Here is a 19,489-nt window from a genome sequence, read left to right as displayed (position 1 = left end):
AAGTTTACGTTTTATCCTTAAACATAACGCTAAAATAATCGTTACCATTTTCAACTTTTCTCCTGTAGTAACTCCACGCACCCCTAGGGGTACAGCCAGGTACCCCCATTTGAGGAGGAGGAAGAGTGCATTGGACCTGGCTTGTGACTCTCACCACCACCTCAGCTGCTTGCTGTCTGTCCTCCTTCTGAGCAGCAGACATGGGGGACCAGGACGTCCCTGAGTTCAGCTCCTTGGAAGAGGAGGTGCAATACTGGAAGGATCTGTGTGAGAAACACCGCCAATGGTAGGTCTTTTCACGATTGTCATATCACGATTATTTTGACAAAAGAAATCGCGATTTACGATATTATCGCGATAATCAAAATCCATTATCCTGGGGCGAAACATTTGCCAAAAAATAGCAGATCTACAAGCTCACACCGCATCGCGTTGCGACACGTGAGCTTGTAGATCAGCTATATTTTTGGCAAAGACATTTGATAGGGAGTGGAGAAAAAAAAGACTATCAAGTACGTATATTATAAGTACCTTTTACCAATTATAGAGGGTTTAAGTGGTACCGGCGGATATGCAGCTCGGCAAATAAAAGGTGAATTGATCCCAGTGCATGATGGAGGACCATATCACGATAAATTAAATCTCCACGATATGATTATCGTGAGTGTTTTTTTATCACGATAAACGATAATATCGCGTATCGTCCCATCCCTAGTCCAGAGGTACTAGTGATGGGTCGTTTGTTCATCATGAACTATTCGAAATCATTCTGTCTTTAACGTGAACGAGAAAAACTCGGTCACTTCATGAAAATGTTTCCTTTCAGTTGATGGCACACACAAAATAAGGTTGAGAATCACTTTCATACACTGGTGTAGCTACTCAGTCGAGGAATGAAATGCAGTTTTTTGTTAGAAGGCATACCGCAGAACCCCCCAAATTATGCAAAAACTAAGAAAAAGTGAAATTCGTTATGGTTCCTTGTTCCTTAAAATAAATGGTGGATCCAGCTTGCTTGCCAACACCTGTTTGTCTTTATAACCTGTACTGCTGTTGACTTATGGATGTTAAAATGATTCAACTCTCCATCACACAACGCTGTCGCTCACCGACAACGTTGTTGATTGAAGCGACACCGCCATACTATGCAGCACTGTTTCTCAAACTTTCACATTTCAAGGTCTCTCCTTAACTCTGACAGTGTACAAATGGAACCAAATGGATCCTAACGTCCATTTGGTTCCGTTTGTACACTATCAAGAGTTACAGACTTGTATGGGTAATTTTAGACCCCCATAAAGGAACCCACAGAGTCCCTGGAATCCACTTTGAGAACCACTGCTATGCAGCATGAAATTGGCTTTAAGTGTGTGTGTGTGTGTGTGTGTGTGTGTGTGTGTGTGTGTGTGTGTGTGTGTGTGTGTGTGTGTGTGTGTGTGTGTGTGTGTGTGTGTGTGTGTGTGTGTGTGTGTGTGTGTGTGTGTGTGTGTGTGTGTGTGTGTGTGTGTGTGTGTGTGTGTGTTGCATGCGTGTGTAGTTCAGAGTAGGGGTGGGCGATATGGAAAAATACAACAATATCACAATATTTTCACAAGCTGTATCACAATAGACAATTTTATCACGATTCATTTTCGCATTGTTTTTAATTGTTATTTTTCAAGTTACTTGACAAAAACTATACTCTCTGGGTTCCTTTTGGGAGGTCTACATTGAACTTTACAAGTACGTATGTAACTCTGACAGTATACAAATGAAACCAAATGGACCTGTTTCATTTGTATACTGTCAGAGTGAAGTGGAGACCTTGACATTTTAAAGTTTGAGAACTACTGATTTAGACCAAAATGCAGGTTTAAATTGAATTCTGCAATGAATCTCTGTATTAACGAATAAACAGGATTCTTTACAGGGCTCCCTCAATTGTATCACGATACATGCGATACCTCTGAAAAGACATATCGTGGAGACATTGTATCGTCTCAACGATAATTAGCACCATATCGCCCACCCCTAGTTCAGAGGAGAGCCAGGAGGAGCTCCAGGAGTTCCAACAAATGAGCAGGGACTACGAGGTGGAGCTGGAGACGGAGCTGAAACAGTGTGAGGCGCGCAACCGCGAGCTGCTCACCGCCAACAACCGCCTCCGCATGGAACTGGAGAGCTACAAGGTAAAGAAGACGTGTGATGGCTTCGGTGCAACATGTTTTACAGGGTTCCCACACTCATGAAATTCCTGGAAATATTTTGAAATTAGAAACATATTTTTCCAGTACTGGAAAAGTTTTGGAATTGATCAAGGGTCCTGGAAGGTCCTGGAAAAACTAAATTTCCCATGATTCCTCGCGGAAGTAGTATAGTATAGTTTTCCGCGGATTTCTGGTTGCATTGTATACAACCTCGCTGCAGAAACACAGATATATCTCCACTTCTTTTCCCATATCGCTTGTTTGGTCAAAACGGCCTGTTTTCTATGGACCATAGCTTACACACAGATCACCACGGTTGCATTTCTTCTTCTCTGCGTGAAAGAGAAGACGCACAGCGCCACCGAAAATCATGTAAATACAATAGGAAAGCCTTGTGGCAGTCAAAGTGTTAAAAGTAACAGTTTTGGGCATATGAGGTTTCCACCCGACAGAGACGATATTCAATAGTTTCTGTGCATAACTGTAGTTTCCAGAAAGTGGCATGCACGTTTTTCTGTTCCAGTTCACTTGTTGCACCTTGCCCTCGTGTCCTCACCGTTTCACTAGAGTACGACCCAGCTCAACATCCTTCAGGAAACAATGAAATCGCAGAGTTCATAAACATAACCATTTGATCCATATGGCAGCGATAAACCACAACTAACAAAGGCATTGTACCACCTCAGTGGCCTTGCGATTAGTGTGTCAGTCCTAAGATTTGGGAGGTCAGGGTTCATATAGTGTGGTACGATGTGTACTTCCGTAGGATTTTTGTGCTAAAATTGATTTTTTTGCAGATCCTGGTTCTTTAGAGTCCAAACTATGAGAAAATAATGGGTGTCAACTTTTCCGGACCCCCACCCCCTTTCTGGGGGTCATCTAGTTTGGGACCTCCCAGAACAGTACGCCAGCCAGTTAATGTCCGATTTTCTTAATATTAGGGTTGTTTTGTAGGTTTTAAAACATTCTGAGTTAATTAATTGCACTTTTGAAGCAGCCAGAATAAGCTTTCTGACTTTTGGTTGGGGTCTTTCCTCACCTGGGACCCCCCAGACGGTCCCCTGTGCCTATCTCAGTAATCGCTCTGCTCCTGCTCCAGAAAAAAATCATATTAGATCATAATTGAATAAATGTTTTTGTAGCTGGGCAGTGAAAACAAAAATGAGTAGTAGCAAATACCAGGGGTCTTCCACAGGGGCTTCGGGACCCCTAGAGGGTCCTCAGAGTTACTACATAGTGTAATGATTTGTTTCGCTGAACGTATTATTATTATTTTTTTTTTACTGCTTTGGCTTTTACAGGGACCAAACTGTCAGAAAATGATGGGTGTCAGATTTTCCTGAACCCTGCCCCTTTTCTGGGGGGTCATCTATTTTAGGACCTTAGACCTTAGAACAGTATGTCAGCCAGTTAATGTCCAATTTTCTTAATATTAGAGTTGTTTTCATTTTAAAAGTCCATATATTGCACTTTTGAAGCAGCCAGAATAACCTTTATGACTTTTGGTGGGGGTCTTTCCTCACCTGGGCCCCCTGGAATGACCCCTGAGCCTATCTCAGTACTCATTACAGTCCTTGCTCTGCTCCTGCTCCAGAACAGTGTCAAATTAGATCATAATTGAAGCATAAAAGCTTTTTTTGTAGCTGGGCTCTGACAACAAAAATGAGTAGCTAATACCAGGGGTCTTCCACAGGAGGTCTGGGACCCCCAGGTGTCCTCAGAGCTACTAAAGGGGGCCAGCCAAATCTCTGGTCACCCCAACCTCCCCTCTGGTCGTAGAGATGCTGAAGGGCAGAGCACTGCATCCCACAGAGCTTAGACCCCACTGAGGTTATCCTCCGTAACTTAGCCTTGTTGGCCTCTGAGAGAGCCCCGTACCAAGCCAGGAAGGAGAAGGTAAGGAGGCTCTCTATATGGCAGATGTAGAAGCTGCAAAGGATGGGGGGGCAACATCCATATATCTCAGCCTCCGTAGGAGGTAGGTCCGCTGCTGACACTTTGAAAAGATGGCCTGTGTATTGTCATTAAAAGTCAACCCACTGTCAATAGTGGTCCCAAGATATCTGTAGCTGCTGACCCTCTCCACCAGCTCTCCACCCAGTGTCAGCTGAGAACAGGGTCGAGGTCATCATCCCTCCTCCGGGGGCTTATGAGAAGCTCTTTGGTCTTCTTCACATTCAGCTGGAGGTAGTGCTCCTCACACGACTGGTGGAGCTTCTCTGCTTCCTCTTCAAAGTGAGCAGGGCAGTTTGAGGTGTCCACCAGAACAGTATCGTCCGCAAACTTCACAGCCATGCTCGCACTGTCCGAGCCCCTCAGGTTGTTGGTATAGAGCAGTGCAGCTACGACTGAAATCCCATCCCATTACTCTGCATTATCACAGATGCTGGGTTGTTGGACCAAAGTGTTCCAATGACTCCAATGTTGATGGAAATAAGTAAGCCTTGCCCAGCCCTGAGGCTCATAGGGCAGGAGTCTATGTCCTGTTTCTGTGAAGCAGCTTGATGTACAAGTACCCCTGGACAGTGGACATGATAATAGTTTGTCACAGGGACATACCCCAATCCAGCCTTTGATGCTAAGGTCATACATTCAAGATGTATGACAAGGCAGCCCATATCGGTGTGGCTGGTTCTACAGACAGGGATCTCCATGTATGGGCATAAAAGGGTACGATCATAGATATCATAGGACTTTCACATAACAAATAACTGAGTAAGCATGTTTGGGCTCTCACAGCATATCTCCATATACAGTACATGGATCTCCATATATGGGTACAGGTCCGATATACATCATTGGCCAGATGGCAAAGAATTGGTGCCCTGAGGCATCTTACTAGTAAATAATACTGAGAATACGAATAAACCATCAAGTACACTACATAAACCCAGGATACATAAAACGAACAGTTTCTAATATTATTCAAAAATAGATAGCAAATTGCAGAACTGGTTGCAAGAATAGGGCCAAAACTGAAACAGCCGTTTGGCTGGCCCCCTGTAGTAACTCTGAGGACACCCGGGGGTCCCGGACCCTGTGGAAGACCCCTGGTATTAGCTACTCATTTTTGTTGTCAGGTACAGAGCCTAGGTACAGGTACAAAAGCTTTTATGCTTCAATTATGATCTAATTTGACACTGTTCTGGAGCAGGAGCAGAGCAAGGACTGTACTGAGATAGGCTCAGGGGTCATTCCGGGGGTCCCAGGTGAGGAGAGACCCCCACCAAAAGTCATAAAGGTTATTCTGGCTGCTTCAAAAGTGCAATATATGAACTTAGAATGTTTTAAAACCTTCAAAACAACTCAAATATTATGAAAATTGGACATTAACTGGCTGGCATACTGTTCTGCGAGGTCCTAAAATAGATGACCCCCCAGAAAGGGGGCGGGGGTCCGGAAAATCTGACACCCATCATTTTCTGACAGTTTGGTCCCTATAAAAGCCAAAGCAGTAAAAAATACATTTTAGCAAAGAAATCCTTAGAAGTACACTTCGTATCACACTTGGTAGTAACTCCGAGGACCCCCAGGGGTCCCGAAGCCCCTGTGGAAGACCCCTGGTATTTGTTACTACTCATTTTTGTTTTCAGAAAAAAACTTTTATGCTTCAATTATGATCTAATATGACATTGTTCTGGAGCAGGAGCAGAGTGAGTACTGAGATAGGGCTCAGGGGTCCGTCTGGGGGGTCCCAGTTGACGAAAGACCCCAACCAAAAGTCAGAAAGCTTATTCTGGCTGCTTCAAAAGTGTAATAAATGAACTCAGAATGTTTTTAAACCTACAAAACAACCCTAATATTTAGAAAATTGGACATTAACTGGCTGGCGTACTGTTCTGGGAGGTCCCAAACTAGATGACCCCCAGAAAGGGGGTGGGGGTCCGGAAAAGTTGACACCCATCATTTTCTCATAGTTTGGACTCTAAAGAACCAGGATCTGCAAAAAAATCAATTTTAGCACAAAAATCCTACGGGAGCTGTTTTTTGGACGCATCGTACCACACTAATACCAAAGACTATAGAAATAGGACCCACATAAGACCCCTGCGCTTGGCACTCGGCATCAAGGGTTGGATTGTGGGGAAGTCCCTGCACATAACTTGTGTTGTGTCCTGAGAACCCATGCACCTGTTCACACCTGCCTTTCCCAGTTGACCTTGCTTTTAGCGTTTTATTTCTCTTAATTGTTTCCTAATAAAGTTGTTGCTTTTACCTTCCATTTTCCCTTGCCCCCCCACACACTTGTAAAGCCACTTTGGGTACTCCGAAAAGCGCTATATGAATTCCAGATATTATTATTATTATTATTATCATTATGCCTTCATGCTAAGAAAACAGGAGATGGGCCTCATGGCTCGGCAATGCTTACTTGACAAAGGCATTAAGAAAATGATAACATCGTTTTAACACCAAACATCATCATCAGGTTTAAACATAGCTAGAAAACACATTTAAGCCACCACGCGCATGAATATAAAGCTTCAGATTGTGTGTACTGTATGTGTGAGAGACTGAGGATTTTCATATGTGTCAGCTGACGGCAAGACTGTACTTCTATGGGGCTCCGCTAAGACTATGGCTACTACAGTTCGTATTGTGTGTGTGAGTGAGTGTGTATCCGTGCGTACGCACACAGAGGCCTGATTCAGGGCCGATAGGCAGCTGATGACTGTTGTTGGGCTGGTGTCTGGAGGGGATGGATGTACTTGTCATAGAGACACATTCCAAACATTTCACAGTCTCCTCTCTGTTTCCAGCACCCGTTGATTCAATCGATCTGATCAAGATCGCAACAAAGCCATGACATGTACCCTGGGCTAGCATCCCTTTTCTGGGAATGTCATATGATACTATGCAAAACATTCAGCAAAAACAGGTGAACATTCGACGGAAATTGCATTTCCACAACACTTGGCATTGCGATGAACAGTGAGCTTGCAGATCTGTTGTTTTCGTTATTCGACATACAGAGTATATAAGTAGGGGTTTAAACTCTTCCAAGTATTATTTACCTGCATACCCGGCGGCTTCAGGACTATGAAAGACCTTGGCGATGGTCAACAGAAAAAGGATCTTAAATCTGAGCCATTTCTTCTCATATACTTTACATGATATCTTGGTCTGAATCAAAAGCTTTGTATTCAAACATGCAGTGCAGAAAAATGGAGGGTTTGATTTGCATACTGTAAATTGTCATTGTCAACCATGCCAGGGTCGATTTGTACACTCTCAGAGAGAGATTAACACTGAGGATTTTTACGTTGTAGTTTGGGGTCCCAGAGTTACACATGGGGGTCCGTAGCCTAATGCATATCTAACTGGGGATCCATGGAATGAAATTAAAAAACATATGAAACAAGTTAAAATACCTTCACGCAGCTTATAAAATCTGTATGACCTCATGCTGGAAGCAGCAGAATAGGACAGCGTCTCTCTTCCACTGTCATGTTAGGATGATATCTCCTGGTTACCATTTGTGTACTCTTGAGTTAAATAAGGATGGGAGTCCTTATAGTCTGTGGCCTAAACCAGGAGTCTTCAACGTTTTCAGGCCAAGGACCCCTTAGTTGAGAGAGAGATGAAGCAGGGACCCCCACAACCTTTTCGTAGAATCCATAAAGTTTCATCATCTGACAGCACAATCATCAGTGTATTTTGAATAATTTGTGTTTTCAGATATTTAACCACTCGAACCGTCGATACTATAAAAAGTTGACCTTTCACTCTGTACTTGGTCTGCTCTTTTTTCTACAAAACCTCTTTGCCGAAAATAGCTGATCTACAAGCTCACAACGGGCGTTGTGAGCTTGTAGATCTGCTATTTCTGGCTAAAGTTCTCAGAATATGGATGCTAGGGTTCAAGTGGTTAATATAAAAAGGAGGAAAAAAGGTTTCTATCACACTAAGATTTGGAGGACCCCCTGTAGTGACTCTGAGGACCCCCTAGGGGTCCCGGACCCCATGTTGAAGACCCTTGGCCTAAACGATATAAAACTGGAGGTCCTTGAAATTAAAAAGGCTGAGAATCACTGCTTTAAAGTCTAGGTGATGAAAGCTCTTAGTAACAGTGGAATGTCAGTGGAACTCTGGGCGTCATGGCCACATCATGCCCAAGCTTGTCATGATGTCATACCAGAGATTCCCCCTGTCACTGTGGAGAGCTGACACTGCTGACACCTCCCTGTGACACCACACCAAACCCTGCCACTGACCTGGGAGGCAGTGTAGGAAAGACTGACATAAAGATGGGGACAAACTGACAGAAAGACGATGGGGAGAAAGTGTAGGAGAGATGACTAGTAGGAAAACTGAGAAGGAGACCGTGGAGGAGAGACAGACTGCAAAGCTAAGAGGGAAACGGCGTAGGAGAGACATACTGTAGTAGGAAGGGACAGTGTTTTTTGCCTGTCTTTCAGTCCGAGTGTATCAAAAAAGCAACTCGGTTAAGGCAGCGGAAGCTTGTGTTTGGCAGCGCAGAGGTGACGAAAGTCGGGGGGGACAGAGATACACCTAAACATAACCTTAATCCTAACCTCAGTAAAACTAACGCTGGGGAAATGCTAACCTGCCGACATTGGTGAATTCTAACCTGGTGAAATGCTAACCTGCCGACAATGGTGAATGTTAACCTGGTCGGACCAACACAAGGTCGCCTCCACCTTAACCAAGGTGCTTTTTTGATACACTCGGACTGAAAGACCTGCAAAAAAGACTGTCCCTTCATACTACACTATATGTCTCTCCTACGCTGTCCTTTCCTGTCCTTCTCTCCTACATGGTCTCCTTCTCAGCTTTCCTACTAGTAGAAAGATGAGAGACAGTAGTTTTTAAACTTATGCCTGATATGCCCAAAATAGGGATAGATTTTATAAAATGATCATCAATATATAAATCAACTAAATTGATTAGTTTGATTAACTGCTGTGCCCCTAATCCTAACCACTATGACCATTCCGTGTTGTGTGGCTCAGGAGAAGTATGAGACTCAGCACTCGGAGGCGCATCGTCACATCTCCACCCTGGAGGGAGACCTAGCAGAGACCACCGCCATCAGAGACCAGCTGCACAAATACATCCGAGAGCTGGAACAGGCTAACGACGACCTGGAGAGAGCCAAGAGGTCCGGGGACACAGAACACACGCACGCACATGCACACATGCTGTCTGCTTCATACATACATTTACATACAGTATGATACATATGCATGCACACAATCACAAACTTACTTTATGCTTTAAACATGCACCCCTCATGCACACGATTACCTTCCAAAGTACATGGAAACACGGTATCACATACTGAAGACAAGGGGTGGGCAACTTTGATGATGGAAAGGGCCACTATATTTCCAGACTCACTCCAGAGGGCCACATTGCATGTTGTCACGTCCTACTTTATCATTCTAGTATGTCATACAAAAGAAGCTAAAATGGGAGATCCTCAAGCTCAAAACAGATGGGGACTGCCCCATAGGTTGAACTCCCGTTGGGTCGAACAGCGGTTAGATAATCACCCACGAGCGTCGGCAGATTAGATAATCACCCGCGTCACGGTTACTGAGGTTAAGTTTAGGGTTCGGGTTAGAGTTAGGCATAGTTTTACTGAGGTTAGGATTAGGGTTTGGGTTAGAGTTTGGTGGTCGATCTAAAGGGTGGTCGACCTAATGACATGTTACCAAACGCATAGCTTGCTATTTTTGCTTCTTTTGAATTGGAATCCTGAATGTTTCGTTATTTTTGAATTGGAATCCTGAAATGTAACATTTTGATGTTACATTTCAATAAAATAAAATTAAAAAATCCCTGTCCCCCACAGGGCCACCATCATGTCTCTGGAGGACTTTGAGCAGCGGATGAACCAGGTGATCGAGAGGAACGCCTTCCTGGAGAGCGAGTTGGACGAGAAGGAGACCCTCCTGGAGTCCGTCCAGAGACTAAAGGACGAGGCCAGAGGTACGGCTGCTGTTATAAATGTCCAACAACATGCAAAATCGTTTGGAGACTTCAACTGTGCTTTATTCCAGCACAGCATCAATTGGACTGATTCACTGATGAAGATTGAACGAGTCAAAACATTTATTGTGCTGGAATAATGTTGTGTTTGGATCACTTCAATTAAAACAAAGTTCCCAGCCTCCAATGATTTATTTCATTCGTGCAGGTTCCATTAAGGTATCTTTCTCTTGGCTAACTCTTTGTGTTGTGCACCGGAAATAGCCAATGTAGAATATTACGATTAAAGAATATTTGAATTTGTCAAGCAAGCAAACAAGAGAATACATGATCAGAAGCGTCTTATACCCTCAGATATCTGATAAAAGCAAACGTTAAATCCTTAATCTGCAATTGTCGGAACATAGGTTTAGAATGATGGTTTAGTCTGATAATTAGTCTTAATACTAGCTTTACATATTGTGCTAATTGTTTAGGAAACGGAGTGCTACTGTGTGGGGGGGGGGGGGGGGGGGTCCTTTTCATGCTCGTTGAGGACGATCGCAGATCGGCCTATCACTTGGCCTATCAAAACTAACGTGAGATTTGTTTCGTTGCTTTTAATCCATGTTTCGTATTTTGTGTTTGCACATGACGCAGACCTGAGACAGGAGTTGGCGGTGCAACAGAAGGAGAGGAAGCCCTCCCTGGGCGGCGGTGGCGGGGCCAAAGAGCCCTCGCTCCCCTCGTCCTCGGACCCCCACCTCACCCCTCCTCACACCCCGCCGGACCCCGCGTCGGCCTCCTCTTCCTCCCACGCTGCTGCTCCTCTTCCTCCTGCCTCTCCCCCCTCCAGGCCGCCCGGAGGCTTTGCCACGCCGCCAGCCACACCACCCTGCAACCCAGGTCAGTTAGATAGCCCTGTGGTTCAGTGGCGTCAGTTCAGCAAAAGCTAAGGTATGGCAACATGACTGGTGACTCATGACACCAGTCATGTTGCCATACCTTAGCAACAGGCATGATACATTTATTTTAAGAAGTACATTTGAATTATCCCCCATTATTAGTTTGGTACTTAGTTCCTTGTAGTGGAAAACCCGACACAAGTGTGTGGTGTGGGGTGGAGTGGAGTGGGGCCATGCATATGGAAAACCAGCTTAGGTACATTTTGATACCAATTCTTTTACTCAAGTAAATGTTGAATTTTAACAGTGTAATTCTACTTTGGGATATTGATACTTTTAACACGTAGCTGATTTCAGTAAATAAAACCATATCAAACATTTGTTGTTGTGACACTTGGAATTCATGTTACCCAACTCTGAAGATGTTCTAATGAAAGTTCTCTCTCCGTGCATGTACTGTATGTGTGTCTATATTTGTCTGGCCAGGCGACGGCATGATGGGAGTGACTCTCACCACATCCATGCGAATCTCCGCTCTGAACATCGTGGGGGAGTTGCTGAGGAAAGTCGGGGTAAGAAGACAGCGCCACCATGCTGTCTGCTCTGTTAATGCAATCATTCCTAACCTTTATCAACACACAGAGTGCCCAAGACGTTCCCAAAGATTTTAGTTACAAATGTCTGCTTAGAAATATGTACTTTCAAAGATTTGCACACATTTTCACGATTTTACGAAAATGGATCTACAAGCTCATGGCGCAGCACAAAGTGATGTGCTATGAGCTTATATATATCGGCTATTTTTAAATAGCCAAAGTATAACATACGGTTAAAGTGATTAAAATCGAAAATGTCACGTAATGGGTTAATGCTTTGTTTATTAAAATCCTTACGGCATACTCCAAATGATGCAACCTTTTTTTCCCCCTCCTCCTGCTAGTTAGAAAACCTCGGAGCGGCAAAGTTATTTCTGAGCAGAATAAACAAATACACGCTACACGGCCAGCTCGGCAACAATCCCACGACTGTTCGCTGAAAAGCACAACACACGCCAAAAGGAATATCCCCGGCCCGCAGCTCTCTGTGGGGTCACATGACAGCTGCCTGGTTCATGAGACCAGTGGTTCCCAAACCTTTCAGGTCGAGATCCAAAAGAGAAATTAGACCTTTGCCCGGGACCCAAACTAGTGAAAACAGCAGACTATTTTCAGGCTATTATTTTCACTAACTTCTTAAAATATTTGTTTTCTAATTTATGGAATGTCTTAGATTATTCTTTTATGTATTCATGAAATTACGTAGAAAAAACTTTATTTATTTTATGAAAATCGTTTCTTTTTGGAAAATGTTTTGAAATAATTACAAAAAAAAATTAGGAAACAAAAAAATGAAGTGACCCATAAAAATGTGTCCGTGACCCACAAATGGGTCCCAACCCAATGTTTTGGAACCAGTGCATAATGGGTTACTAAACCTGTAGGAAGGGACCCCACATGATTTTTCTCTGTTTCTCCCAGAGAAACAGAAAATACAAATAGTAAAAAACAGCAAAAATACTAATCGTATCTAACTGAGAGTCCTTTCAATTTAAAGCTATACTCTGTAAGTTGCTAAACTAGCGGTCAGTAGCGGTATTGCTTTTTTCTGACGTTTTTCGCCCGGAGTCGTCGCGGACCACCGCCGCGGACCACCGGAGCGGCGCCGCAAACCACCGCGACGATACGAATCCGTGGAGGGGTAAAACCATGGTAGAACGTAATTTTCTGGCCAGCATTTGGGGATTAAGAGGTTAAGAATCCTTCACCATGGTAAACACTGTAGCTGAGGGAAGCTACTTCCTGAAGATACTGCAGATACGCCTGTGATTGGCCGGTAGTGTACCATGTGTTTATGATCCACGATATGATTGGCCAACGTATACACAGCGTATACACATGATGCAGATGACGTAGTTTTGCCACGAAATTCTCCCCCCCTCACGGCTCATAGAAAACATATAAAGAGAAGGCTTTAGAAGCTGAAATTAACGGAGTGGGGGTTCTAAAACTTTAGCGATTTAACAGTTAGGACAATTTTAAGATTTGTTTTATAAAAAAAGTTACATGGTATAACTTTAATGTCACATTTTGCTGTCCCCCCTTTTAGAACCTGGAGTCCAAGCTGGCGTTGTGCCGGGGTTTGGAGCAGACTGTCAACCGCAACGGCCTGGCGGGGCGGCAGGGGGCAGCGGTGAGCCAGGCCAACGCCTCAGAGACGCCCTCCACCAATGGGATCTACAACAGCTTCTTGTAACGTTGGAAGTCCCAATCACGAGTGTACTGTAAGTACATACAAGGTGGCGTGTAAGCCAAAGGCTATTAGTCCTACACTATTTGTCTTGTGTGAGTGTGCTCTGTCCAGAATGTGTTCATGCTACTTCTATGGGGCGGGCAGTGGCTCAGGGGTAGAGTGGCCGTCATTAGAACATGGAGGGCTCCCGAAGGGTTCCCAGTTCGATCCAGGGCTCCCCCAGAGTAGGTGATGAAGAGGGCTAGTCCCGTTTGGGCGGTGTAGCGATAAGGCGAAGTAGAGATAAGGCTTCATCCCATTCATGCGTTTATCATGCGCTTGCCTTACGGCCTGGGCATAAATATAACGATTGCAGGACCAAGGTCCGCTGGCCTTCGCGCCGCTTGCAATGTCGTGGACAATAACTGTGACATATCGCCTTATCGCTACACCGCCCAAACAGGATTTTCCCGCTGAAGAGTCCTTGAGCAAGACTCTGAACCCCTAGTTGCTCTCGTTGAGCAGATTGGTGCCTTGCATGGTTTCCCCCGCCATCTTGTATGAATGTGTGAGTGAATGGGTGAATGTAATGCATGGGTGAATGTAATGCACAATCTCTGTAAAGCGCTTTGGATAAAGGTGCTATATAAATGCACCATTTACCTATGAAAATCACTATATGTAAGCGTTTTTTTTTTGCAGGCTCGTCAGGAGTCTACAATTCGGACCCGGACCAAAGCTTCTACTGTGACTGCAACGGTGTTTTAAACGGCCAAACAACCTCGTCCCCAGCACGCCACCTGTGCCTTCCCAGATGCGTCTTTGTGATGGTACTGGATGGGGTACCACGGCCTTGGGCAGAATGTGTACCCAGCTAAAGCTGCGCGAAACCGACTGTCCCCTCCGGAACCTGAGACAGACCCCCAGTTTTGTGTGCATTAGGCCCCCATTTGAGAGTTATTTTTTATCTCTGGGACACCAATCTACACTGTGTTTTAACTCTGAGATTGGTACATTTTTACACTCAGAGTTACAGACCTATAAGGGTTCATTTGGATCGCTGGTGGTTCCTGGACGCAACATTGAGAAAGAGTGGACCGTACCATGGTATCTCGCCGAGGGATGTACTTTTATTTTTGCCACTTGCACTAAGTCTGAAGTAATTTATCTACCATGTACTGTGGGATATACACCTTAGGTTCTTTATTGTGGTGTATCACTTGCTGTTGTTTTTTGTGTGCACCTTGGGGGAGATTGTGTTGAGCACTGGAATGGACCCCGCTATTTACTCATTGATGTTTGCGGAGAAAATGTCTTTTGAACATTTTATATGACGCCTTTAAAAACTGGGTGGGGATTCCTTGTGCACCCCTGTGAGTTAGCTCACAAAGGCCAGGCCGTGCAAATGTTTTATCAACATATGAATGCGACTGGGCAGGAGGACTCCGTTGGTTTAGCTCTTAAAAGTGGAAGCGGCACACAGAATGCAGATGTCAGTATTAATAGTAAGGAAACTAAGAGAAGAGGGGGAGTTACGAAAGAGAGAGGAACCATCCGTCACCCCTCAAGCTTCCAATGAACCGATGGCTTTTGAGTCTTGCAATGTAGCGAGAAAAGGGAGAACCGAAACAACTGCCACCGATCTTTAGAAGAAAAGAAAAGGACACTGGTTACCAGTTTATTAAAGGTGCTGTAAGTCATATTTGAACCAGTGTTTATTAACCCATTACCTGGAATTATTGTATGCTTTAGCTATTGAAAAATAGCAGATATACAGCCGCGCTGCGAGCTTTTAGATCTGCTATTTTTGAAAATGTCTTTAATATTTTTGACCCGATTCTATAAATCCTCTAAATTCTTCTATGGTGTGTATACTGTATGTATTTGGCCATCAACGCCTGTCTCAAAATGATATGTATCAGGGACACCCCATGCAGAGCAAATATTTGAGTTACAAAAAGATATTTTCAAAGATCTGCAAAAAACTTCATAACTTTTAAAAATGGCTGATCTACATGCTAGCAGCGCGGCATTTGGTGCTGCGCTGTGAGCTTGTATATCTGCTATTTTTAAATTACTAAAGTATAACGTATTTTCACAAAAGTGCGGTAAGTGATATTTGTTTTGTTAAATAGCTCTTATATTCTTACAGTAATCATTTCTATTGCGTGTTCTAACCGGGGTCTCTCTGCCAGCTCTTTAGTAAACAGAAAATGCGTTCATTCAGGTCAGAATACCACTTACATCTAATCAGGAGAGCAAACTCATGTAGGATACAGATCAAACAGTGACATTGGAAGTGATTATGACACAAATAAGTGGGCAGACTAATTGGATCTGTAACACAAACATGGATACTCTCTCCAGTTTGGATCAAATTCACAAACCAACCTGAAAATGTATGTTTTTGTTTATTAAAGAGATGGGGAGACCACTGTTATTGAACAAAGCACACTATAGCAATGATCATCGTCTGAATATATATTTAGCTTTTTAACGTTTTCCCCAACCTTGGTTTGTTTCAACCATAATATATATAAATATCACTTGCACTGTCTACCTTTTCTTTTTAAATGTGTCTTTTCTCCTCTGGAGGGCGCTGACACATAACTTTATATTGTTCTCATTGGGCTGATCCCCAGCTCTTATGAGAATATCACCAATTCTAAACTGTAATACAAAGAGAGAGATGTGTGTAACTTGTTAGGAAGTTGATGCTCTTGGTCTCTTTCTTGTTGGTTGTACTGATGCTTGGTGATGACTGAATGTTAAAAAAATGATTATTACTACTGGGATTTGGAGTGTAAAAAGTCACATTTATTCTCTAAACTTTCAGAAATGCCCACGGTGCGTTGCTAGTCACTTTAACCACATGATCCCTAGCTAAATCGCCTATCTACAATGCGTTGTGAGCTTGTCGATGGGCTATTTTCAGCTGAGAGATTCTTGGTGTTGAGGGAGAAAGGTCAAGTATAGACCCTTTCACCCTGGTCAACAAAGTATATTTGGTTGTAAGTGAAAAGTGAAATAACTACTGAATTAATGTCACTTTTTAGACTGAATAACAAGGGACTTCAAGACGTAATGTGACAAAAGCTTGACTGTTAAAGAATGTTCCCTTTTTTTATAAACAACTTCTGACATAGACCACCTCATATTAATAGGATTGGACTGTCTAATAAATATGGAAGATTGTGTAAATTGCTTTATAGCCCATAGACCATGTTTTATCATTTGTGTTGTGTATATTAACTGGTGGGAGTTCTTATAGAATTTAAATGCTGGTATTTATCCCTGGTTCATGTTGGTATGGAACATCAATGCCTGTACTATACCTTTATTTAGCCGGGGCTGGTTTTATGTCAGTGGTGCTCATCCCGGGAATTATATGTATTTGACCGCAGACCCCCCCCCCATCTCAAAATATGTTGTTCCAGGGACCCAGAGAAAAGAAAGATTTGAGTTACAAAATGTATCCATTCAAAGATTTGTACAGATTTTCTCGCAGCACAGCACTCTGTGCTCTGTATCTGCTTTTTGTTCTTATAGTTGCAGTAAAGCATAAAATAATGGTTAAAGTTGTATAAAAAAGTGTGTTAGTGGGTTAACTCTTACGTGGGATAGCTCTTATTACTCTTGTCTAATATTCAATCAATATAAAGAACTCTTTTCAGACAAATTAATGCCTTTTTTTGTCTCTCGGAACCCCACCTTTTTGGGCCATAACATCCACAAGTCAAGAATGAGAAAGCTTTACGTCACTCTTGATGAACGCGTCTGCTAAATGCCTAAATTATCATTCTAAATGTAAATATTCCCCTGCTGTTATTTCAACGTCTTTCTCAGGTTCCCCTTGGACATGGATTCAACTTTCAATTCTTTTCGAGTTAAAAAAATGTAATTGTGTCGTTTTGTTTCAAAAGGCTCTTATTGAGACCTGGTATAAATATGTTTACATCTCTTTTTTTTTAAGATATTTTTATTTAGGCAAATGTCATACAGAACTTTACGTTTTTACAGAATAACAAAAACAAAAGACGAGAACATCAAAAATAACCGACCCACCAACACACCCCAGGTACAGTATAAGTTCCTTAACATTTGCATGATTAACAACAATACAATATCCCATTTAGTTACAAAGGTGCAGTGATGGTAACAAAGACACAAAAGGACCCCATATTTTTCTCATATGTTGCTGGTTTCCTCATCAGAGCTGTACCAAAATAACATATTTTCTTACAGTATGTTCTGTTTAAGTATTGTATAATGTTGTTAATAATTGTATTAGCATATAGTCAAGTTCATTGTTTAATTCACCCCTCATGAGTTCATAACGCATGTGTGTGTTATTTAACATACTAACCACTTCTAACCATCATATGTAATGGCATAATTCTTACTCGAATCAATAATAGACATGTTAGACAACACAAACTAGATATGATCCAGTGGTTCTCAATCTTTTTTGGCTGCAGTACCCCCTTACACTGATTTCTGAAAGCCTTACACTGATTTCTGAAAGCCAAGTACCCCCTTCCCCTAACTACAGCAAAATTGACATCAAAAGTTTAGTTCCAATGCCAATACGTTCAAAATAAAACCGCATAATGGCAACATAGCTTTCTATGTAACAGTTACTATTAATCAAGTAATTGATGTAATTTGTTTTAGAAGTGTACTGATGAGCATTGAGCAGGTTCACACAAACTTTGTCAATGTTTTATCATTAAGCATAACTGTAAAATACATAATTATTCCCATTTTCTAGTTTTTCTCACGTACCCCCTGAAGTACCCCCACGTACCCCTTTGAGAAACACTGATATGATCTATCATCATGTGTAACTACAGAGTTCCACTGGCTTCCCGTGGTAACAGCTTCAAGGGGTAAGTTTTAACATTGTTTAGGAATGGGAAGAGTTTGTCAGTGAAAGTGTGTGTGAAGGTGTGTATGTCTGTGTTCGTATCAGGATCATAGAAGGACACCCGCCTGTATTTTCTATATTAGCAAAGGAGATGAAGAGATGCAAAGACTTCTGTTAGTGATCAAACACTCTATATGCTGTATACATTATTATTATTGATTATGGCACTACGTCTACTGCAGGGTGCAACCGGTCCTCTGGGCATTAAGGGACAGTCAGTAAGTCACCTTGTTGGCAGACCACTTGGCATACAGCCACTACTACTTCTGTGATGTTTGTATTCCAGGTATTGCATTGGTACCAACAGTGATATCATAATGATTATTACTTTTTACGGCCCGTATCTTTAACTTGCTTAGGAAGCCGATAGTATTCCTGGATTCAAAGGAGGAACCGGACCGAAGGGACAATGTTGTTTTAATTGAGTGTGTGCTAAACCTGTCTAGAGCATTATGACCTGTGTTCTATTAATGTACTTGAACTTTTAAGTGAATTTTACGTATCTTTATTTGTGCTCTAAGGAGTCGCTGGGCCCACAAGGTGTCCCCGGAGGGCCCGACCCTCTGGCGAAGAGGGCAAGAGACGAGCGAGAGGAGAGCCCGTTGCTGCAGCACCCCTCAGACCTCCTGGAGAGAGAGTACGACAATCTGAACCCATAATATCATGTTGGGGGACCTGACTGAAGGTTTGTCTGACTTAGGGAATCTGTTTCTTTCTGCAGGGGGCTCCCAGTAATCTGTTTCCCAGGTCAGGATGGTCTTGCTGGTGCTATAAGGTCGGTTCTGCTCAAGACAACAGGTTCTTTCCTGGAATATAAGTCAATTAATCACATACATAACTACCAATACGCAATCTGTGATATTGTCTCTGTCGGGTGGACACCTCATGTCCAAAACGCTTACCTTTCAGGATTCAAATTCAAAAGCATCAGAACTAGATCCACTTATTCCAAAACTCACAATGTTGCCCTCTACTGTAAATTAACACTGGTGCCATGTCTGATGACAGTTTCATCATAGACAACCAGGACTGTGGAAGCTATGCAGTTATTCAAGTTATGGCTCAGCAACACATTTCCACCAAACAATTCAGACAACATAGTTTGTCTACCATTCCCTAGAGTAGACACTCTCTTATGTTTTAACACCTTGTGCCAACAATAGATGGCACTGTAGCTTCTGAGTTGTTGGTAATGGTGTTTCATCATGACATTGGAATTTAGGCTGCTACTGTGTAGTAGCATTCTCCTCTCCATGTAGCCCTCTTCC

General features: G+C 42.9%; 1 protein-coding gene across 1 annotated transcript; it reads left to right on the top strand.

Moving 5' to 3' along the window:
* Positions 1–200: 200 nt before the first annotated feature.
* Positions 201–18,880, top strand: LOC308282674 (nuclear distribution protein nudE homolog 1-like; the record flags this gene model as incomplete). Its single annotated transcript, XM_080723064.1, has 9 exons — positions 201–286; positions 2,015–2,168; positions 9,161–9,309; positions 10,006–10,142; positions 10,782–11,027; positions 11,513–11,598; positions 13,172–13,314; positions 13,427–13,469; positions 18,743–18,880. 9 exons carry the CDS (start codon positions 201–203, stop codon positions 18,878–18,880), a joined length of 1,182 nt encoding a protein of 393 aa, XP_080579190.1.
* Positions 18,881–19,489: the final 609 nt, after the last annotated feature.

The sequence above is a fragment of the Nannobrachium achirus genome (genome assembly GCF_963921795.1).
Source record: "Nannobrachium achirus genome assembly, chromosome: 4".
NCBI classification, from domain to species: Eukaryota; Metazoa; Chordata; class Actinopteri; order Myctophiformes; family Myctophidae; genus Nannobrachium; species Nannobrachium achirus.
Note: the sequence above shows the minus strand (reverse complement) of the source record. Positions and strands in the feature narration are given on the sequence as shown.